Genomic DNA, 20924 nt, shown 5'->3' on the forward strand with positions numbered 1-20924 from the left:
CCCAGAACTAAGAGGCATGAATTACGAGGAAAAGCTGCGTGAAATGCACCTCACAACACCGGAAGACAAAAGAGTAAGGGAAGATATGATCACTACTTATAAAATTCTCAGAGGAATTTTCATATTGAATAGGATAAACTGTTTAATACAGTGGTACGCGAACAAGGGGACACAGGTGCAAACTGAGTACCCACATGAGCCACAGGGACGTTAGAAAGAACTTTTTCAGTGTCAGAGTAGTTAACAGGTGGAAGGCACTAGGAAGTGATGTGGTGGAGGCTGACTCCATACACGGTTTCAAATGTAGACATATAGACATTATTCTGTTCTGCCAAAGATACCTTACAAGCAGAACTTATTGCGGAAGGAGGAAAGAATCGAGGCAACTACAGAAGCACCATACTGTCCCCCGAGCTCAAAGCGGCAGCTAAGAGCCTTCGTGTGAACAAGGAGATAGTTGTCAGGAGAGGCGACAAGTCGCCAATATGTCATTCTTAAAAAAGACGAATATCTGGCGAAAATGAACCTCATACTCTCTGACCAAACTAAATTCCAAAGGGTAACGAAGGACACTACAGCCGAACTGAAAGCAAAGGTCAACAAATTGATCGAAACTGTGAACGCCAAGAAATCTGGACTCCACCTGCCAAAGATTATTGGGGAATATAAACCTGGATATGCGTATGTAAATGTCAAGACACACAAGCCTGGAAACCCACTTCGGCCAATCATCAGCCAGATACCCACACCCACGTACAGACTGGCGAAACGACTCAACGGCTTGCTGACTCCTTATGTCCCTTGCGCCTACAGCCTGAAGTTTCCAAAAAAATTTGTTGACTTGCTGCGCGGAACACGGGCCACAGGGATAAGAGCCTCGTTGGACGTAGAATCCCTGTTTACCAACGTACCTGTGGATGAAACAATCGGGATGATAGCCGACAGAGTGTACCGTGATCCGGCCTGTACTCCTCTTGACATACCAGAAAACAGTCTAAGGAAACTACTCCAAGCTTGTACTAAAGAGGCACCCTTCTTGAGCCCGGATTGACACATTTATAAGCAAGTAGATGGGGTCGCCATGGGTTCTCTCCTAGGTGTCCTGTTTGCAAACTTCTACATGGGTACCATCGAGCAAAAAGTCTTAGTCAACATGAACTTGAAACCGGCCATATACTGCAGGTATGTTGACGACATTTTTACACAGGTACCTGATGTCAGACATCTGAAGGAGCTGAAGGAGGCATTTGAGCAGAATTCTGTGTTGCGTTTCACTTATGAGATTGAGAAGGATGGGAAGCTGCCCTTTCTAGATGTAACAGTCATGGAAAGGAGCGGAGTTTTCCACACTGCAGTCAACACTAAGGAAACAAACATAGGAATGTGCCTGAATTCCAACAGTGCCTGCCCGGACAGGTACAAGAGGAGTGTTGTTAACGCTTATGTCGACCGTGCCCTCAGCCACAGCTCAGAATGGAAGCAAGTCGACGAAGAACTCTGTAGGGTAAGGCAGGTCCTAGTCAACAACGGCTTCGCCAATGGTTTCGTGGAAGACATCATAAGAAGGAAAGTGAAACGCCATGCAACCTCTGACGAGACAAATAACACAACACCTATACCCCCAATTAGACTATTTTACAGGAACTTCTTTTCCACAGCTCATAAAACGGAGGAAAGGGTACTGAAAGATATTGTCAGTAGAAACGTTATCCCTACAGACAAAAATCAGAAGATACAACTGACAATTTACTATAAAACCAGAAAAACGGCCAGCCTACTCATGAGAAACTCTCCAGACACAAAACAGAACGCTTTAAAAGAGACTAACGTCGTCTATGCCTTCAAATGCCCTCTTGGGGACTGTAAGCTCCAAAAAAACCAGTATATAGGCAAGACAACAACATCCCTTTCTAGGCGTTTAACGATGCATAAGCAACAGGGCTCCATTAAGGAACATATAATCTCTTCCCACAACCAAACCATCGCCAGAGAAATCCTAGTAAACAACACAGAAATCATCGATAGATACAGCGATAGCAGGCGGCTTGACGTTTGCGAGGCACTACACATCAAGAAGTCAACACCAGCAATCAACAGCCAATTAATGCACAATTATATTCTACCCACCACAAGACTCCGCTCCAATATAGAAGCATCAAGAAATATGGACCAATAGGCTTTCTACAATCACTTCTATTCAATACCCATTGTATCGTGTTCTGTCTTGTGTTGATGAAATTAATACCCTATTAATACCACCTCTTGTTCTGTCTTGTGTTGATGAAATTAATACCCTATTAATGCCACCTCACCTCATCCACCTCTCTCAAATGTAGATATAAAAACGGAGATGCGTAAGTTCTATTTAGTTGTGTATTTGTAAACTAAAGTCTTTGAAAATGTAATAAGTTTTACGAAACGCGCTCGTGTCGCGTCAGACTAGAAATAAAAATGAATTTTGGAGAATTGATTTTTGATTTACCTCCAACAGTGAAAAGAAATGTACGAAAGATTGAGAAAATTCGTGTTAGAATTATTAATCTTACTTTTTCGGTCATATTTAATAATATATGTCTACAGGAAAGACTGCTACCAAAATATACTAATATATATATATATATATATATATATATATATATATATATATATATATATATATATCTATATATATATATATATATATATATATATATATATATATATATATATATATGTATATATATATATATATATATATATATATATATATATATATATATATATATATATATATATATATATATATATATATATATATATATATATATATATATATATATATACCGTCCGACCATCCATCACGACCATCCGGTCGTGATGGTCAAGTGGATTAAGGCGTCTTGTACATACCAGTTGCATTGCTCCTGGGAGTATGGGTTCGAGTCACTACTGGGGTGTGAGTTTTCAGTTGCATATTGTCCTGGGGACCATTCAGGCTTGTTCGCATTTGTGTTCCTCACGTGTGCCCCAAAGAATGAGGTGATTTGGTAAAATGCTATGCCCAAGATTACTATCCGGGTGCCGGCGGTGGGGTGGTTCAAATAGCCTCGGCTATCACCTCATTATGTCCGGTCGTGATGGTCAAGTGGATTAAGGCGTCTTGTACATACCAGTTGCGTTGCTCCTGGGAGTATGGGTTCGAGTCACTTCTGGGGTGTGAGTTTTCAGTTGCATATTGTCCTGGGGACCATTCAGGCTTGTTCGCATTTGTGTTCCTCACGTGTGCCCCAAAGAATGAGGTGTTTTGGTAAAATGCTATGCCCAAGATTACTATCCGAGTGCCGGCGGTGGGGTGGTTCAAATAGCCTCGGCTATCACCTCATTATGTCTGGTCGTGATGGTCAAGTGGATTAAGGCGTCTTGTACATACCAGTTGCGTTGCTCCTGGGAGTATGGGTTCGAGTCACTTCTGGGGTGTGAGTTTTCAGTTGCATATTGTCCTGGGGACCATTCAGGCTTGTTCGCATTTGTGTTCCTCACGTGTGCCCCAAAGAATGAGGTGATTTGGTAAAATGCTATGCCCAAGATTACTATCCGAGTGCCGGCGGTGGGGTGGTTCAAATAGCCTCGGCTATCACCTCATTATGTCCGGTCGTGATGGTCAAGTGGATTAAGGCGTCTTGTACATACCAGTTGCGTTGCTCCTGGGAGTATGGGTTCGAGTCACTTCTGGGGTGTGAGTTTTCAGTTGCATATTGTCCTGGGGACCATTCAGGCTTGTTCACATTTGTGTTCCTCACGTGTGCCCCAAAGAATGAGGTGATTTGGTAAAATGCTATGCCCAAGATTACTATCCGAGTGCCGGCGGTGGGGTGGTTCAAATAGCCTCGGCTATCACCTCATTATGTCCGGTCGTGATGGTCAAGTGGATTAAGGCGTCTTGTACATACCAGTTGCGTTGCTCCTGGGAGTATGGGTTCGAGTCACTTCTGGGGTGTGAGTTTTCAGTTGCATATTGTCCTGGGGACCATTCAGGCTTGTTCGCATTTGTGTTCCTCACGTGTGCCCCAAAGAATGAGGTGATTTGGTAAAATGCTATGCCCAAGATTACTATCCGAGTGCCGGCGGTGGGGTGGTTCAAATAGCCTCGGCTATCACCTCATTATGTCCGGTCGTGATGGTCAAGTGGATTAAGGCGTCTTGTACATACCAGTTGCGTTGCTCCTGGGAGTATGGGTTCGAGTCACTTCTGGGGTGTGAGTTTTCAGTTGCATATTGTCCTGGGGACCATTCAGGCTTGTTCGCATTTGTGTTCCTCACGTGTGCCCCAAAGAATGAGGTGATTTGGTAAAATGCTATGCCCAAGATTACTATCCGAGTGCCGGCGGTGGGGTGGTTCAAATAGCCTCGGCTATCACCTCATTATGTCCGGTCGTGATGGTCAAGTGGATTAAGGCGTCTTGTACATACCAGTTGCGTTGCTCCTGGGAGTATGGGTTCGAGTCACTTCTGGGGTGTGAGTTTTCAGTTGCATATTGTCCTGGGGACCATTCAGGCTTGTTCGCATATATATATATATATATATATATATATATATATATATATATATATATATATATATATATATATATATATATATGAATTCTGTCTTTTGTACTAGGCTGATTCCCTACTCCTTGATTTCCCCCAGGCTCAAGTAAAATCATTTATTCCCCTAGACAACATTTGAAAGTTCACCCCCACTCACCATCAAATTCGTGACAGTGTCAACAGTGAGAGGAGCTCAGTGGTGTCAAATGCTAAACCAAGAGTAGTTACCCCTTACTATGACAAAGATCGGTCGCTTGAGAAACCTTTCATGCTGTGGAAAAATGATCTTTTTAAGCATGTGCAAATTAATTAAAAGTTCTGTTAATGTTCCCGAAATCAGTGAATAATGGAGCATATTTCTAATATGATTGTTTATGTTTGTTTTGAATTTTTTTAGCTGTGCAACTGTCGGACAGTGCCAAAACCCTTCATGGGGGGCCTGAATGTGTCACTGGCAAGCTGTTCCTTTTGTACTCCTGGCGACCCCGACCACTCCAGTGTTCATCCCGTTCACCAGACCATTCTCTCTGCCAGTTTGGGTGAGGCCAGCCAGTACCATGTGGCCTCCTCCTTGGAACACACAAACAATCTTCTCTTCCTCTCCAACACAATACAATCTCCTATAGTATGTACTAGAGGGGTCACCCATCGTGGTCTCGGTCTGTCTGTCTGTCTGTCTCTCATCTCTCCATCTATATATCTATCCACCTATCTTCTTTTATCTATTCATTCATCTATCAATCCATCCATCTATATATCTATACCATATATCATCTATACATCATTCATTCCATTGCATATCCAGCATTCCATCTATCTTTCCATCTAGCAATTCATGTTCTTCTATCATCTATAGATCATTGATCTCTCAGTCTATCTATCCATCTATTTAAACAACAATCTATCCATTCATTTAAGATATATTCATCTATCCATCCATGTACCTATCTTGCCATCCATATATCCATATATCTATCTATCCATCTATCATTCTCTCCATCTATCATTCGACCGGTGGGAGCCGGTCGGCCGAGCGGACAGCACGCTGGACTTGTGATCCTGTGGTCCTGGGTTCGATCCCAGGCGCCGGCGAGAAACAATGGGCAGAGTTCCTTTCACCCTATGCCCCTGTTACCTAGCAGTAAATAGGTACCTGGGAGTTAGTCAGCTGTCACGGGCTGCTTCCTGGGGGTGGAGGCCTGGTCGAGGACCGGGCCGCGGGGACACTAAAAATCCCCGAAATCATCTCCAGATAACCTCCAGATCCAGATAACCTCCATACGTCTATTCGTGTATCTGTCCATCTGCCTTATCATCTATCAATCTTTTTGTCAATCAATCCAAATATATATATCATCTATCTATCCACCTATCATTCTTTCCATCCATGTGTGCAGCCATCTATCCTTCAAGCAATATATCCATCAAGTTTTCTATCAATCAATCTGTTTTTCTATCCATCTTTTTTTCTATCCTTCTATCTATTCATCTATCAATCTATCTATCTATCTATCCATGCAGCAACTCATCTTTCTACCCCATCTATCACCCACTTATATTTCCATCTACCTATCCATCTAATTATTCGTCTACTCATCTTTCTACCTATACATCCATCCATCTTTTCATCACTAAACCTATACATCCATCCATCAATTCATCTCTCTATTCATCCATTTTTCTGTCCATCCATCTACTTTTTACCTATCTATCTATATATCCATCCACTTATCCCTCCATCCAACTATTCATCTGTCTACCTATCTATCCATATATTTACCTATTTATAACACAGAAATAAATCACACGGAGAGAGTGGGGGCCTGATAACTCACAGCACATAGGTTCGAACCCTCATCACGGCTCCTATGGCTTATCTATTTATTCATGCGCCTATTCGTCTATCCATCCATCCTTTTACCTACTGTCTGTTTCATTCTCTTTCTCTATCTTTGTCTCTGCCTCTCTCTGTCTCTCTCTGTCTCCAGCTGTGTTTCTGTTTCTGAGTTTCTCTGTGTGTCTCTGTCTCTCTTTCTGTCTCTTATAAGAAATACAATAGTCTAAGTGTGGTGGTCGGCAGTGGGAGCAGCTCAGTGGTGTGAAGTACTAAAACACAATAGTTACCCTTACTCTAGTATAGAGCAGTTGCTTCAGAAACTGTTGACGCTGAGGGAGAATTGTCTGTTATTTGCTAGTACGGCCAAATTATTCACAACAGGAAATTCCTCTTAATTTTCATAAAATCAGTGAATAATGGTTAGAATACTTTAAGACAACATTTTATTTGAAAAGTTTGACCTCCTACTATAAACAGACAGTCATTCTCTCATTTGGTGAAATTACAATATATAAATATTGCATTTTGTCACATAAGTGTTGTGTGTTGTGTGATATGAGTGTTATATAATTTTGGGATCCATAAGTGTGACTCTTACCGTCATCATATGTAGCGTTGACGTCTGCTCCAGCGTCGAGGAGGACCTTCACAGTGTTGTCGTGACCAAATATGGCTGCCCCGTGAAGGGCTGTACTGCCTGTCAACAGATACCACAATTGGTATTATACATAAACCATCACTATTCCAGTACTTTATGTAAGATATTGAAATAAGCGGTTAAAGATGAATATTTGTATATACTAGTGACGTGTACCGACTCTACATATTATGCATAACTATTTTCCACCCTAAATTTAAGAGAGGAAGACTAAGTTAAAATTGTTAAGAATATATCACCATTAAAATATCCGACATCTCACCAGTTTTTATTTGATAATTTATTATTTGTGACGAGAGCGACAGTGGTCCTATTGTCATGTCCAAAACACTAATACACAACCCTTCCACACTACCACACACCCCACCACACTACCACACAACCCCACCAACCTACAACACACCCCACCACACTACCACACAACCCCACCACATTACAACACACCCCATCACACTACCACACAACCCCACCACACTACAACACACCCCACCACACTACCACACAACCCCACCACACTACAACACACCAAACCACACTACCACACAACCCCACCACACACCCCATCACACTACCACACACCCCACCACACTATCACACAGCCCAATACATTACCACACTACCACACACCCCACCACACTACCACACACCCCACCTCACTACCACACCCCACCACAACACACCCCACCTCACTACCACAAACCCCACGACGCTACCACAAACCCCACCACACTACCACACAATCAAACCACTCTCCCATACAACCCCACCACACTACCACACACCCAACCACACTACCACATGACCCCACCACAATACCACACACCCCAACACACTACCAAACACCCCACCACAGTACCACACACCCCACATCACTACGACACACCCCACCACACTACCACACACCCCACCACACTACCACACACCCCATCACACTACCACACACCCCAATACACTACCACACTACCACACACCCCACCACAATACTACACATCCCCACCGCACTACCACAAACCCCACCACACTACCACACAATCCCACCACACTACCACACACCCCACCACACTACCACACAATCCCACCACACTACCACACAGCCCCACCACACTACCACACACCCCACCACATTACAACACAACCCCACCATACTACCACAAACCCCACCACACTACCACGCAACCCCACCACATTACCATTCACTCCACCACACTATCATACGACCCGACCACACTAACACACACCCCCACAACACTACGACACACCCCACGACACTACCACACACCCCACCACACTACCACACAACCCCACGACATTACCACACACCCCACTACACTACCACACATCCCACCACACTACCACATACCCCACCACACTACTGCACACCTCACCACACAACCACGCACCCCACAACATTACCACACACCCCAGAACACTACACACACCCCACCACACTACCACACACCCCACCACACTACCACACACCCTACCACACTACCACACACCCCACCATACTACCACACACCCCACCACACTACCACACACCCCACCACACTACCACCCACCCCACCACACTACCACACATCCCACCACACTACCATACACCCCACCATACTGCCACACAACCTCACCACACTACCACAAAACACCACCACCACAATACCACACACCCCACCACACTACCACACACCCCAACACACTACTACACATCCCCACGACACTATCATACACCCAACTACACTACCACAAACCTCTCCCTACTACCACACACCCCACCACACTACCACACACCCCACCACACTACCACACACCCCACCACACTACCCCCCAAACTACCACACAACCCCCCACACACTACCACACACACCCCACCACAATACTACACAACCCCACCTCCCTACCACACCCCCACCACACTACCACACTACCACACTCCCCACCATAATACTACACAACCACACCACACTAAAAAACACCCAACAACACCACCACACACCCCATCACACTACCATACATAACACCACACTACCACACACTCCACCACAATAATGCACAATCCCACCACAATATTACACAAGCTAACGACACTACCACACACCCCACCACACTACCACACACTCCATCACACTACCACACAACCCCACCACACTACCATACACCCTACCACCCTAACACACACCCCAGCACACAACTAATCAACCCTACCCCACTATCACACACCCCACCACACTACCACACACCCCACCACACAACCCCACCACACTACCACACACCCCACCTTACTAATACAAACCCCACAACACTATAACACAACCCCACCACACTACCACAAACAACACCACACTACCACACAATCCCACCACACTACCACTCACTCCACCACACTACCATACGACCCGACCACACAAACACACACCCCCCACAACACTGCCACAAACCCCCCACAACACAACCACACACCCCAAAACACTACCACACACCCCACCACACTACCACACAACCCCACTACATTACCACACAGCCCACCACACTACCACACACCCTACCACACTACCAGACAACCCCACAACACTACCACACATCCCCACCACACTACAACACACCCCACCACACAACAACACAACCCACCACAATACCACACACCCCACCACAATACTGCACAACCCCACCACACTACCACACACCCCACCAGACAACCACAAACCCCACCACACTACCACACATATGGCATATGCCAGGCTGGCCAGCATACGAACGGCATTCAGAAACTTGTGTAAAGAATCATTCAGAACTTTGTATACCACATATGTCAGGCCAATCCTGGAGTATGCAGCCCCAGCATGGAGTCCATATCTAGTCAAGGATAAGACTAAACTGGAAAAGGTTCAAAGGTTTGCCACCAGACTAGTACCCGAGCTGAGAGGTATGAGCTACGAGGAGAGACTACGGGAATTAAACCTCACTTCGCTGGAAGACAGAAGAGTTAGGGGGGACATGATCACCACATTCAAGATTCTGAAGGGAATTGATAGGGTAGATAAAGACAGTCTATTTAACTCAAGGGGAACACGCACAAGGGGACACAGGTGGAAACTGAGTGCCCAAATGAGCCACAGAGATATTAGAAAGAACTTTTTTAGTGTCAGAGTGGTTGACAAATGGAATGCATTAGGGGGTGATGTGGTGGAGGCTGACTCCATACACAGTTTCAAATGTAGATATGACAGAGCCCGATAGGCTCAGAAATCTGTACACCTGTTGATTGACGGTTGAGAGGCGGGACCAAAGAGCCAGAGCTCAACCCCCGCAAACACAACTAGGTGAGTACAACTAGGTGAGTACACACCCCACCACAATACTACACTACCACACACCCCACCACACTATCTCCCCCCACGCTACCACACAACCCCCCCCCCACACGCTACCATACACACCCCATCACAATACTACACAACCCCACCACACAACCACACCCCCACCACACTACCACACACCCCACCATAATACTACACAACCACACCACACTACCAAACACCCAACAACACCACCACACACCCCACCACACTACCAAACACCCAACAACACCACCACACACCCCACCACACTACCATACATAACACCACACTACCACACACTCCACCACAACACTACACACTAGAAGGGATTAACACCTTTCGTGGAAAGGAGATAAAACCTCTCATAATCCACCTCCCTCTCTTACCTGCTGTAAGCTGAACACCTCACCTCCTAGTAACCCCATCCCAAGAGCACACACGTTCTCTCTCTCTCTCTCTCTCTCTCTCTCTCTCTCTCTCTCTCTCTCTCTCTCTCTCTCTCTCTCTCTCTCTCTCTCTCTCTCTCTCTCTCTCTCTCTCTCTCTCTCTTGCTCTCTCTCTCTCTCTCTCTCTCTCTCTCTCTCTCTCTCTCTCTCTCTCTCTCTCTCTCTCTCTCTCTCTCTCTCTCTCTCTCTCTCTCTCTCTATCTCTCTCTTGCTCTCTCTCTCTCTCTCTTGCTCTCTCTCTCTCTTGCTCTCTCTCTCTCTCTCTTTCTCTCTCTCTCTCTTGCTCTCTCTCTCTCTTGCTCTCTCTCTCTCTTTTGCTCTCTCTCTCTCTCTTGCTCTCTCTCTCTCTCTTGCTCTCTCTCTCTCTTGTTTGCTCTCTCTTGCTCTCTCTCTCTCTTGCTCTCTTGCTCTCTCTCTCTCTCTCTTGCTCTCTCTCTCTCTTGACAAGGGACAAAATGGCAGGAGGTCGCAACAGGGACAAGGAGAGCAGCCAGGGAGATCAAACAAAGGAATTGCTAACCCAAGTTCTGGAGGAATTCAGGAGGGAGATGAATGAAATTAGGATTACAATTAACAATCTGCAAAGTGAGCTAGCATCAGCAAGAGAGGAGATCAAATCTCTCACAGAGAAAAATAAAGAGACCGAGCATCAGATTTTCATCCAAAGCGAATGTGGGAATGTTACATTGGAAGGTAATGCCTCTGTACCTGATACATTTGCGGATATACTGAAAAAGAGCTGAGAAGCAATGGACACAGTGAGGGAGGTAGCGATGCAAGCAGCTACGTCACAGGAAGCAGCAAGGTGCACCACTCAACTGCTGGAGAGGAAAAGATCAGTGGTAGTTGTAGGCATCAAAGAACAGGAAGGATCCAACAGGCAAGAATGGAATGGCAAGGATAGAGAGGCAGTACATGGGCTACTGAAGGGGTTACAGATGGAAGGGACTGTACATAACATAGAGAAGGTTTTCAGGTTGGGCTGGTACAACAAGGACAGAAACCGACTTGTAAAGGTGGTGTTTACAAACGAAACCATGAAGAAGGACATTCTCGAAAGGAAGAGTCGTCTGCAGCATATGGAGGGATATAAAAAAGTATTCCTGCAGAGGGACAGGACGAAGGAGGAGAGAGCCAGGGCAGCAGAGGCAAGGAGGAAGCGCAGGGAGAGAGGAGCAAACCAGGAAATCACAGCCCTCATCACAACTGTCCCAAAGACAAGAGGAGAACCCAAAACCAGCATCCCAGCAACACCAGAGGGGGGGGGGGGCAACACCACCACCCCCCTCTGCATAGAAACCCTCCCTTCTCCTCACCCTACCTGCCCCCACCCAACCCTCCCTCCCACCCCACCCCATTCTGACCCTGACAACCCTTCCCCATTCCCATCATGTCCCCCCTCTTACCTTTTTCCCCCCCTGTCCCCCCTCCCACCTTTTCCCCCCCTGTCCCCCCTCCCCCTTCATCCCATACCCTCCCTATCCCTCCTCCCCCCTCACTGCGTATCCTCCATGTCCCCCCCCCTGCAAACCACCTCACAGATCCTCTCACCCACGGAACAGCTTCCAACACCAGCAGAATGCTTGCCAAGAAAGGGACATGAAAATGAACAGAAGAAAGTGAGCTTCAAGGCGATGTACACTAGATGGGATTTCAAATAAAACAAGTGAACTTGGAGAATGGGCACTAGAAGAAAACCCAGACATAATAGCACTCACAGAAACAAAGTTAACGGAAATCATAACAAACGCAGTGTTTCCACAAGGCTACTATGTAGTGAGGAAGGAGAGAGAAGGGAGAGGAGGAGGTGGTGTAGCTCTGCTATTAAGAGAAGGTTGGAGTTTCGAAGAGATGGTAATTCAGAACTGTGAAGGTTTCAGTGACTACATTTCAGGCACCATAGCAACTGGAGAACAGAAAATTATAATAGTAGTCACATATAACCCCCCACCAAATGACAGAAGACCCAGACAGGAATATGATAGAAACAACTTGGCCACCATCAATATAATAGAGAGAACAGCTTCTGTGGCTAGCAGGAACAGATCCAGACTTCTAATCATTGGAGACTTCAACCATGGGAAGATAGATTGGGGGAACAGAGACCCATACGGAGGCCCAGACACATGGAGAGCTAAGCTGCTGGATGTGGCAACAAGAAACTTTCTAAGTCAACACGTCAAGGGACCGACAAGAATGAGAGGAGGGAATGAACCAGCCTTGCTTGATCTGATATTTACCCTAAATGAGTCGGATATAAGGGAAGTTAAGTTGGAAGCGTCCTTGGGAATGAGTGATCATAGTGTATTGAGCTTTGAGAACCTGGTTGAGCTGGGAATTATCACCCCAAAAAAAGAACTGGGAACCAAAGGGCTGGCGTACCGAAAGGGGAACTATGAGGAAATGAATAAATTCCTATGGGATATACATTGGGACACAGAACTCGGAACCAAGTCCGTACAAGACATGATGGACTATGTCACCCAAAAATGTCAGGAGGCTGTAAGCAGGTTTGTCCCAGCCTGACAGGAAAAAACAGAGAAGCAAAGGAAGAATCCGTGGTTTAATAAGGAATGTATGAAAGCAAAGGAGCAGAACAAAAGGGCATGGAGGAACTTCCGTAATAACAGAACACCAGAAAGTAGAGAGAGATACCAGAGAACCAGGAACGAGTATGTCAGTGTGAGAAGAGCAGCTGAAAAAAAGTATGAAAATGATATAGCTAATAAAGCCAAGACCGAACCCAAGCTACTACACAGTCACATCAAGAGGAAGACAACAGTGAAGGAACAGGTGATGAAACTTAGGGTTGGCGAGGACAGGTACACAGAGAATGACAAAGAGGTGTGTGAAGAACTCAACAAAAGGTTCCAGGAGGTCTTTACAATAGAACAGGGAGATGTCGCGGCGCTAGAAGAGGTGGCAGCAAACCAGGTGACCTTGGATAGGTTCGAAATTACAAGTGATGAGGTCAAGAAGCACCTATTGGAGCTGGATGTGAGAAAAGCTGTTGGGCCGGATGGAATCTCGCCATGGGTATTGAAAGAGTGTGCAGGAGCACTTTGCCTACCACTCTCCATAGTGTATAGTAGGTCACTGGAACGGGGGACCTACCAGAAATATGGAAGACTGCTAATGTAGTACCAATATACAAAAAGGGTGACAGACAAGAGGCACTGAACTACAGGCCAGTGTCCTTAACTTGTATACCATGCAAGGTGATGGAGAAGATTGTGAGAAAAAACCTAGTAACACATCTGGAGAGAAGAGACTTCGTGACAACCCATCAACATGGGTTCAGGGAGGGTAAATCTTGCCTTAAAGGATTGATAGAATACTACGATCAGGTGACAAAGATTAAACAAGAAAGAGAAGGGTGGGCGGACTGCATTTTTTTGGACTGTCGGAAAGCCTTTGACACAGTACCCCATAAAAGGTTGATGCACAAGCTAGAGAAACAGGCAGGAGTAACTGGTAGGGCGCTACAGTGGATAAGGGAATACCTAAACAATAGGAAGCAGAGAGTTACAGTGAGGGGTGAGACCTCAGACTGGCGTGAAGTCACCAGTGGAGTCCCACAGGGCTCTGTATTTGGACCTATCCTGTTTCTGATATACGTAAATGATCTCCCAGAGGGTATAGACTCATTCCTCTCAATGTTTGCTGACGATGCCAAAATTATGAGAAGGATTAAGACAGTGGAGGACTGCTTGAGGCTTCAAGAAGACCTGGACAAGCTGCAGGAATGGTCGAACAAATGGTTGTTAGAGTTTAATCCAAGCAAATGTAATGTAATGAAGATAGGGGTAGGAAGAAGGAGACCAGATACAAGGTATCACTTGGGAGATGAAATACTTCAAGAGTCCGAGAGAGAGAAAGACCTGGGGGTTGATATCACGCCAGACCTGTCCCCTGATGCTCATATCAAGAGGATAACAGCAGCAGCATATGCCAGGTTGGCTAACATAAGAATGGCCTTTAGAAACTTGTGTGAGGAATCTTTCAGAACATTATATACCACATATGTCAGACTAATCCTGGAGTATGCGGCACCAGCATGGAGTCCATATCTAGTCAAGCATAAGACTAAAATGGAAAAGGTTCAAAGGTTTGCCACCAGACTAGTACCCGAGCTGAGAGGTATGAGCTACGAGGAGAGACTACGGGAATTAAACCTCACTTCGTTGGAAGACAAAAGAGTTAGGGGGGACATGATCACCACATTCAAGATCCTCAAGGGAATTGACAGGGTTGATAAAGACAGGCTGTTTAACACAAGGGGCACACGCACTAGGGGACACAGGTGGAAACTGAGTGCCCAAATGAGCCACAGAGATATTAGAAAGAACTTTTTTAGTGTCAGAGTGGTTGACAAATGGAATGCATTAGGAAGTGATGTGATGGAGGCTGACTCCATACACAGTTTCAAGTGTAGATATTACAGAGCCCAATAGGCTCAGGAACCTGTACACCTGTTGATTGACAGTTGAGAGGCGGGACCAAAGAGCAAGAGCTCAACCCCCGCAAGCACAACTAGGTGAGTACAACTAGGTGAGTACACAACCCCACCACAATACTACACTACCACACACCCCATCACACTACCACACACCCTACCACCCTAACACACACCTCACCACACAACTAATCAACCCTACCCCACTATCACACACCCCACCACATTACCAAACACCCCACCACACTACCACACCCCACAACACAACCCCACCACACTACCACACAACCCACCACACTACCACACACCCCACCACACTACCACACACCCCACCACACTACCAAACACCCAACCACACTACTACACACCCCACCACACTACCACACACCCCAGAACACTACACACACCTCACCTCACTACCACACATCCCACCACACTACCACACCCCACTCTACCACACACCCCACCATACCACCACACACCCCACCACACTACCATACATAACACCACACTACCACACACTCTACCACCCTAACACACCCCCCACAACATAACTAATCAACCCTACCACACTATCACACACCCCACCACACAACCAAACACCCCACCACACTACCATACCTCATAACACAACCCCACCACACTACCACACAACCCACTACACTACCACACACCCCATCACACTAGCACACCCCCCACCACACTATCAAACACACCACCACACTACTACACACCCCACCACACTACCACACACCCCAGAACACTACACACACCTCACCACACTACCACACATACCACCACACTACCACACCCCACTCTACCACACACACCACCACACTACTACACACCCCACCACACTGCCACACAATCCCATCACACTACCACACACCCCACCACTCTACCACACGATCCCACCACACTACCACACATCCCACCACACTATTACACACCCCACCACACTATTACACACCCCACCACACTACCACAAACCCCACAACATTATCACACACCCCAGAACACTACCACACAACCCCACCACACTACCACACACCCCACACCATTACTACGCACCCCACCACATTATCAATCAACACCACCACACTAACACACACCCCACAATACTACCACATCCCCCCCCCCACCACACTACCACTCATCCCATCAAACTACCACACACCCCACCACACTACCACACACCCCACAAAATTACCAAACACCCCAGAACACTACACACATCCCACCACACTACCACACAACCCCGTAACACTACCACACAACCCCTCCACATCACAACACACCCCACCACACTAAAACACACCCCACCACAATACCACACACCCCACCACAATACTACACAACCCCACCACACTACCACACACCCCCACCACACTGCCACACATCCCACCACACTACCATACAACCCCACCACACTACCACACACCCCTCCACACTACCACACACCCCACCACACTGCCAAACAACCTCACCCCACTACCCACAAAACACCACCACACTACCACACACCTCACCACACTAACACACACCCCTCCCCACAACCACACACCCCACCACACTACCACACACCGCTCTACACTACCACACCCCCCACACTACCACATATACCCTATCACAATTTTTCAAAACCCCACCACACAACCTCACAACTACCACACTACCAAACACCCAACAACACTACCACACACTCCACCAAACTACCATACACCACACCATACTACCACACACTCCACCACAATACTACACAACCCCACCACAATACTACGCAACCCAACAACACTACCCAACACACTACCACACACCCCATCACACTACCACACTACCCCACCACACTACCACACTCCCTACCACCCTACCACACACCCTACCACACACCCCACCATACAACCTATCAACCTTACCCCACTATCACACACCCCACCACACTACCACAAACCCCACCACACTCCCACAATCCCCACCTCACTACCACACAACTCAACCACACTACCACACACCCGACCATACTACCACACATCTCACAACACTTCCACACACCCCACCACACTACCACACACCCAGCCACACTACCACACACCCCACCAAACTACTACACACCCCAGAACACTACACACACCCCACGACACTACCACACACTCCACCACACAACAACGCCTCCCACCACACTACCATACAACCCCACAAAATTGCCAAACACCCCAGAACACTACACACATCCCACCACACTACCACACAACCCCGTAACACTACCACACATCCCCTCCACATCACAACACACCCCACCACACTAAAACACACCCCACCACACTACCACACACCCCACCACAATACTACACAACCCTACCACACTACGACACACCCCCACCACACTGCCACACATCCCACCACACTACCATACAACCCCACCACACTACCACACACCCCTCCACACTACCACACACCCCACCACACTGCCAAACAACCTCACCCCACTACCCACAAAACACCACCACACTACCACACACCTCACCACACTAACACACACCCCTCCCCACTACCAAACACCCCACCACACTACCACACACCGCACCACACAACCACACAACTACCACACTACCAAACACCCAACAACACTACCACACATTCCACCAAACTACCATACACCACACCATACTACCACACACTCCACCACAATACTACACAACCCCACCACAATACTACACAACCCAACCACACTACCCAACACACTACCACACACCCCATCACACTACCACACTACCCCACCACACTACCACACTCCCTACCACCCTACCACACACCCTACCACACACCCCACCACACAACCAATCAACCTTACCCCACTATCACACACCCCACCACACTACCACAAACCCCACTACACTCCCACAATCCCCACCTCACTACCACACAACTCCACCACACTACCACACACCCGACCATACTACCACACATCTCACAACACTTCCACACACCCCACCACACTACCACACACCCAGCCACACTACCACACACCCCACCACACTACTACACACCCCAGAACACTACACACACCCCACGACACTACCACACACTCCACCACACAACAACGCCTCCCACCACACTACCATACAACCCCACAACAGTACCACACGCCCCAGAACACTACACACACCCCACCACAGTACCACACACCTTACCAAATTACCAAACACCCCTACCACGCTGCCACACACCCCACCACACTACCACACAACCCCACCACACTATCACACCCCCACTACCACACTCCCCACTACACTACCACACACCCCACCACACTACCACACACACCCCACGACACTACCACACACCCCACCACACTACCAAACACCCCCACCACACTACCACACGTCCAAGAACACTACACACACCCCACCTCACTACCACATACCCCACCACACTCCCACAATCCCCACCTCACTACCACACACCCCACCACACTACCACACACCCCATCACACTACCACACACCCCAAAACACTACCACACTACCACACACCCCACCACAATACTATACATCCCCACCGCACTACCACAAACCCCACCACACTACCACACAATCCCACCACACTACCACACACCCCACCACACTACTACACAATCCCACCACACTACCACACAGCCCCACCACACTACCACACACCCCACCACATTACAACACAACCCCACCATACTACCACAAACCCCACCACACTACCACGCAACCCCACCACATTACCACTCACTCCACGACACTACCATACCCCACCACACTACTGCACACCTCACCACACAACCACGCACCCCGCAACATTAACACACACCCCAGAACACTACACACACCCCATCACACTACCACACACCCCACCACACTACCACACATCCCACCACACTACCATACACCCCACCATACTGCCACACAACCTCATCACACTACCACAAAACACCACCACCACACTACCACACACACCACCACACTACCACACACCCCAACACACTACGACACATCCCCACGACACTATCATACACCCAACCACACTACCACAAACCTCTCCCTTCTACCACACACCCCATCAAACTACCACACACCCCACCACACTACCACACACCCCACAAAATTACCAAACACCCCAGAACACTACACACATCCCACCACACTACCACACATCCCCTCCACATAACAACACACCCCACCACACTAAAACACACCCCACCACACTACCACACACCCCACCACAATACTACACAACCCCACCACACTACCACACACCCCCACCACACTGCCACACATCCCACCACACTACCATACAACCCCACCACACTACCACACACCCCTCCACACTACAACACACCCCACCACACTGCCAAACAACCTCACCCCACTACCCACAAAACACCACCACACTACCACACACCTCACCACACTAACACACACCCCTCCCCACTACCACACACCCCACCACACTACCACACACCGCACTACACTACCACACCCCCCACACTACCACATACACCCTATCACAATTTTTCAAAACCCCACCACACAACCACACAACTACCACACTACCAAACACCCAACAACACTACCACACACTCCACCAAACTACCATACACCTCACCATACTACCACACACTCCACCACAATACTACACAACCCCACCACAATACTACACAACCCTACCACACTACCCAACACACTACCACACACCCCATCACACTACCACACTACCCCACCACATTAACACACTCCCTACCACCCTACCACACACCCTACCACACACCCCACCACACAACCAATCAACCTTACCCCACTATCACACACCCCACCACACTACCACAAACCCCACCACACTCCCACAATCCCCACCTCACTACCACACAACTCCACCACACTACCACACACCCGACCATACTACCACACATCTCACAACACTACCACACACCCCACCACACTACCACACACCCAGCCACACTACCACACACCCCACCACACTACTACACACCCCAGAACACTACACACACCCACGACACTACGACACACTCCACCACACAACAACGCCTCCCACCACACTACCATACAACCCCACAACAACGCCTCCCACCACACTACCATACAACCCCACAACAGTACCACACACCCCAGAACACTACACACACCCCACCACAGTACCACACACCCCACCAAATTACCAAACACCCCCACCACGCTGCCACACACCCCACCACACTACCACACAACCCCACCACACTATCACACCCCCCACTACCACACTCCCCACTACACTACCACACACCCCACCACACTACCACACACACCCCACGACACTACCACACACCCCACCACACTACCAAACACCCCCACCACACTACCACACGTCCAAGAACACTACACACACCCCACCTCACTACCACATACCCCACCACACTCCCACAATCCCCACCTCACTACCACACACCCCACCACACTACCACACACCCCATCACACTACCACACACCCCAATACACTACCACACACCCCACCACAATACTACACATCCCCACCGCACTACCACACACCCCACCACACTACCACACAATCCCACCACACTACCACACACCCCACCACACTACCAC

General features: G+C 47.9%; 1 protein-coding gene across 1 annotated transcript in view; it reads right to left on the reverse strand.

Moving 5' to 3' along the window:
• Positions 1 to 4835: 4835 nt before the first annotated feature.
• The window catches only part of LOC138358187 (uncharacterized), a 65327-nt gene continuing 49238 nt past the window's right edge, over positions 4836 to 20924 (reverse strand). Inside the window, exons 8-9 of the mRNA XM_069315689.1 lie at positions 7005 to 7103; positions 4836 to 4840 (exon numbers count right to left, since the gene is read on the reverse strand). Of these exons, the coding sequence (XP_069171790.1) occupies positions 4836 to 4840; positions 7005 to 7103 (104 nt within the window). The remainder of the gene's footprint in view (positions 4841 to 7004; positions 7104 to 20924) is intronic.

Source organism: Procambarus clarkii, chromosome 82 (genome assembly GCF_040958095.1).
Source record: "Procambarus clarkii isolate CNS0578487 chromosome 82, FALCON_Pclarkii_2.0, whole genome shotgun sequence".
NCBI classification, from domain to species: domain Eukaryota; kingdom Metazoa; phylum Arthropoda; class Malacostraca; order Decapoda; family Cambaridae; genus Procambarus; species Procambarus clarkii.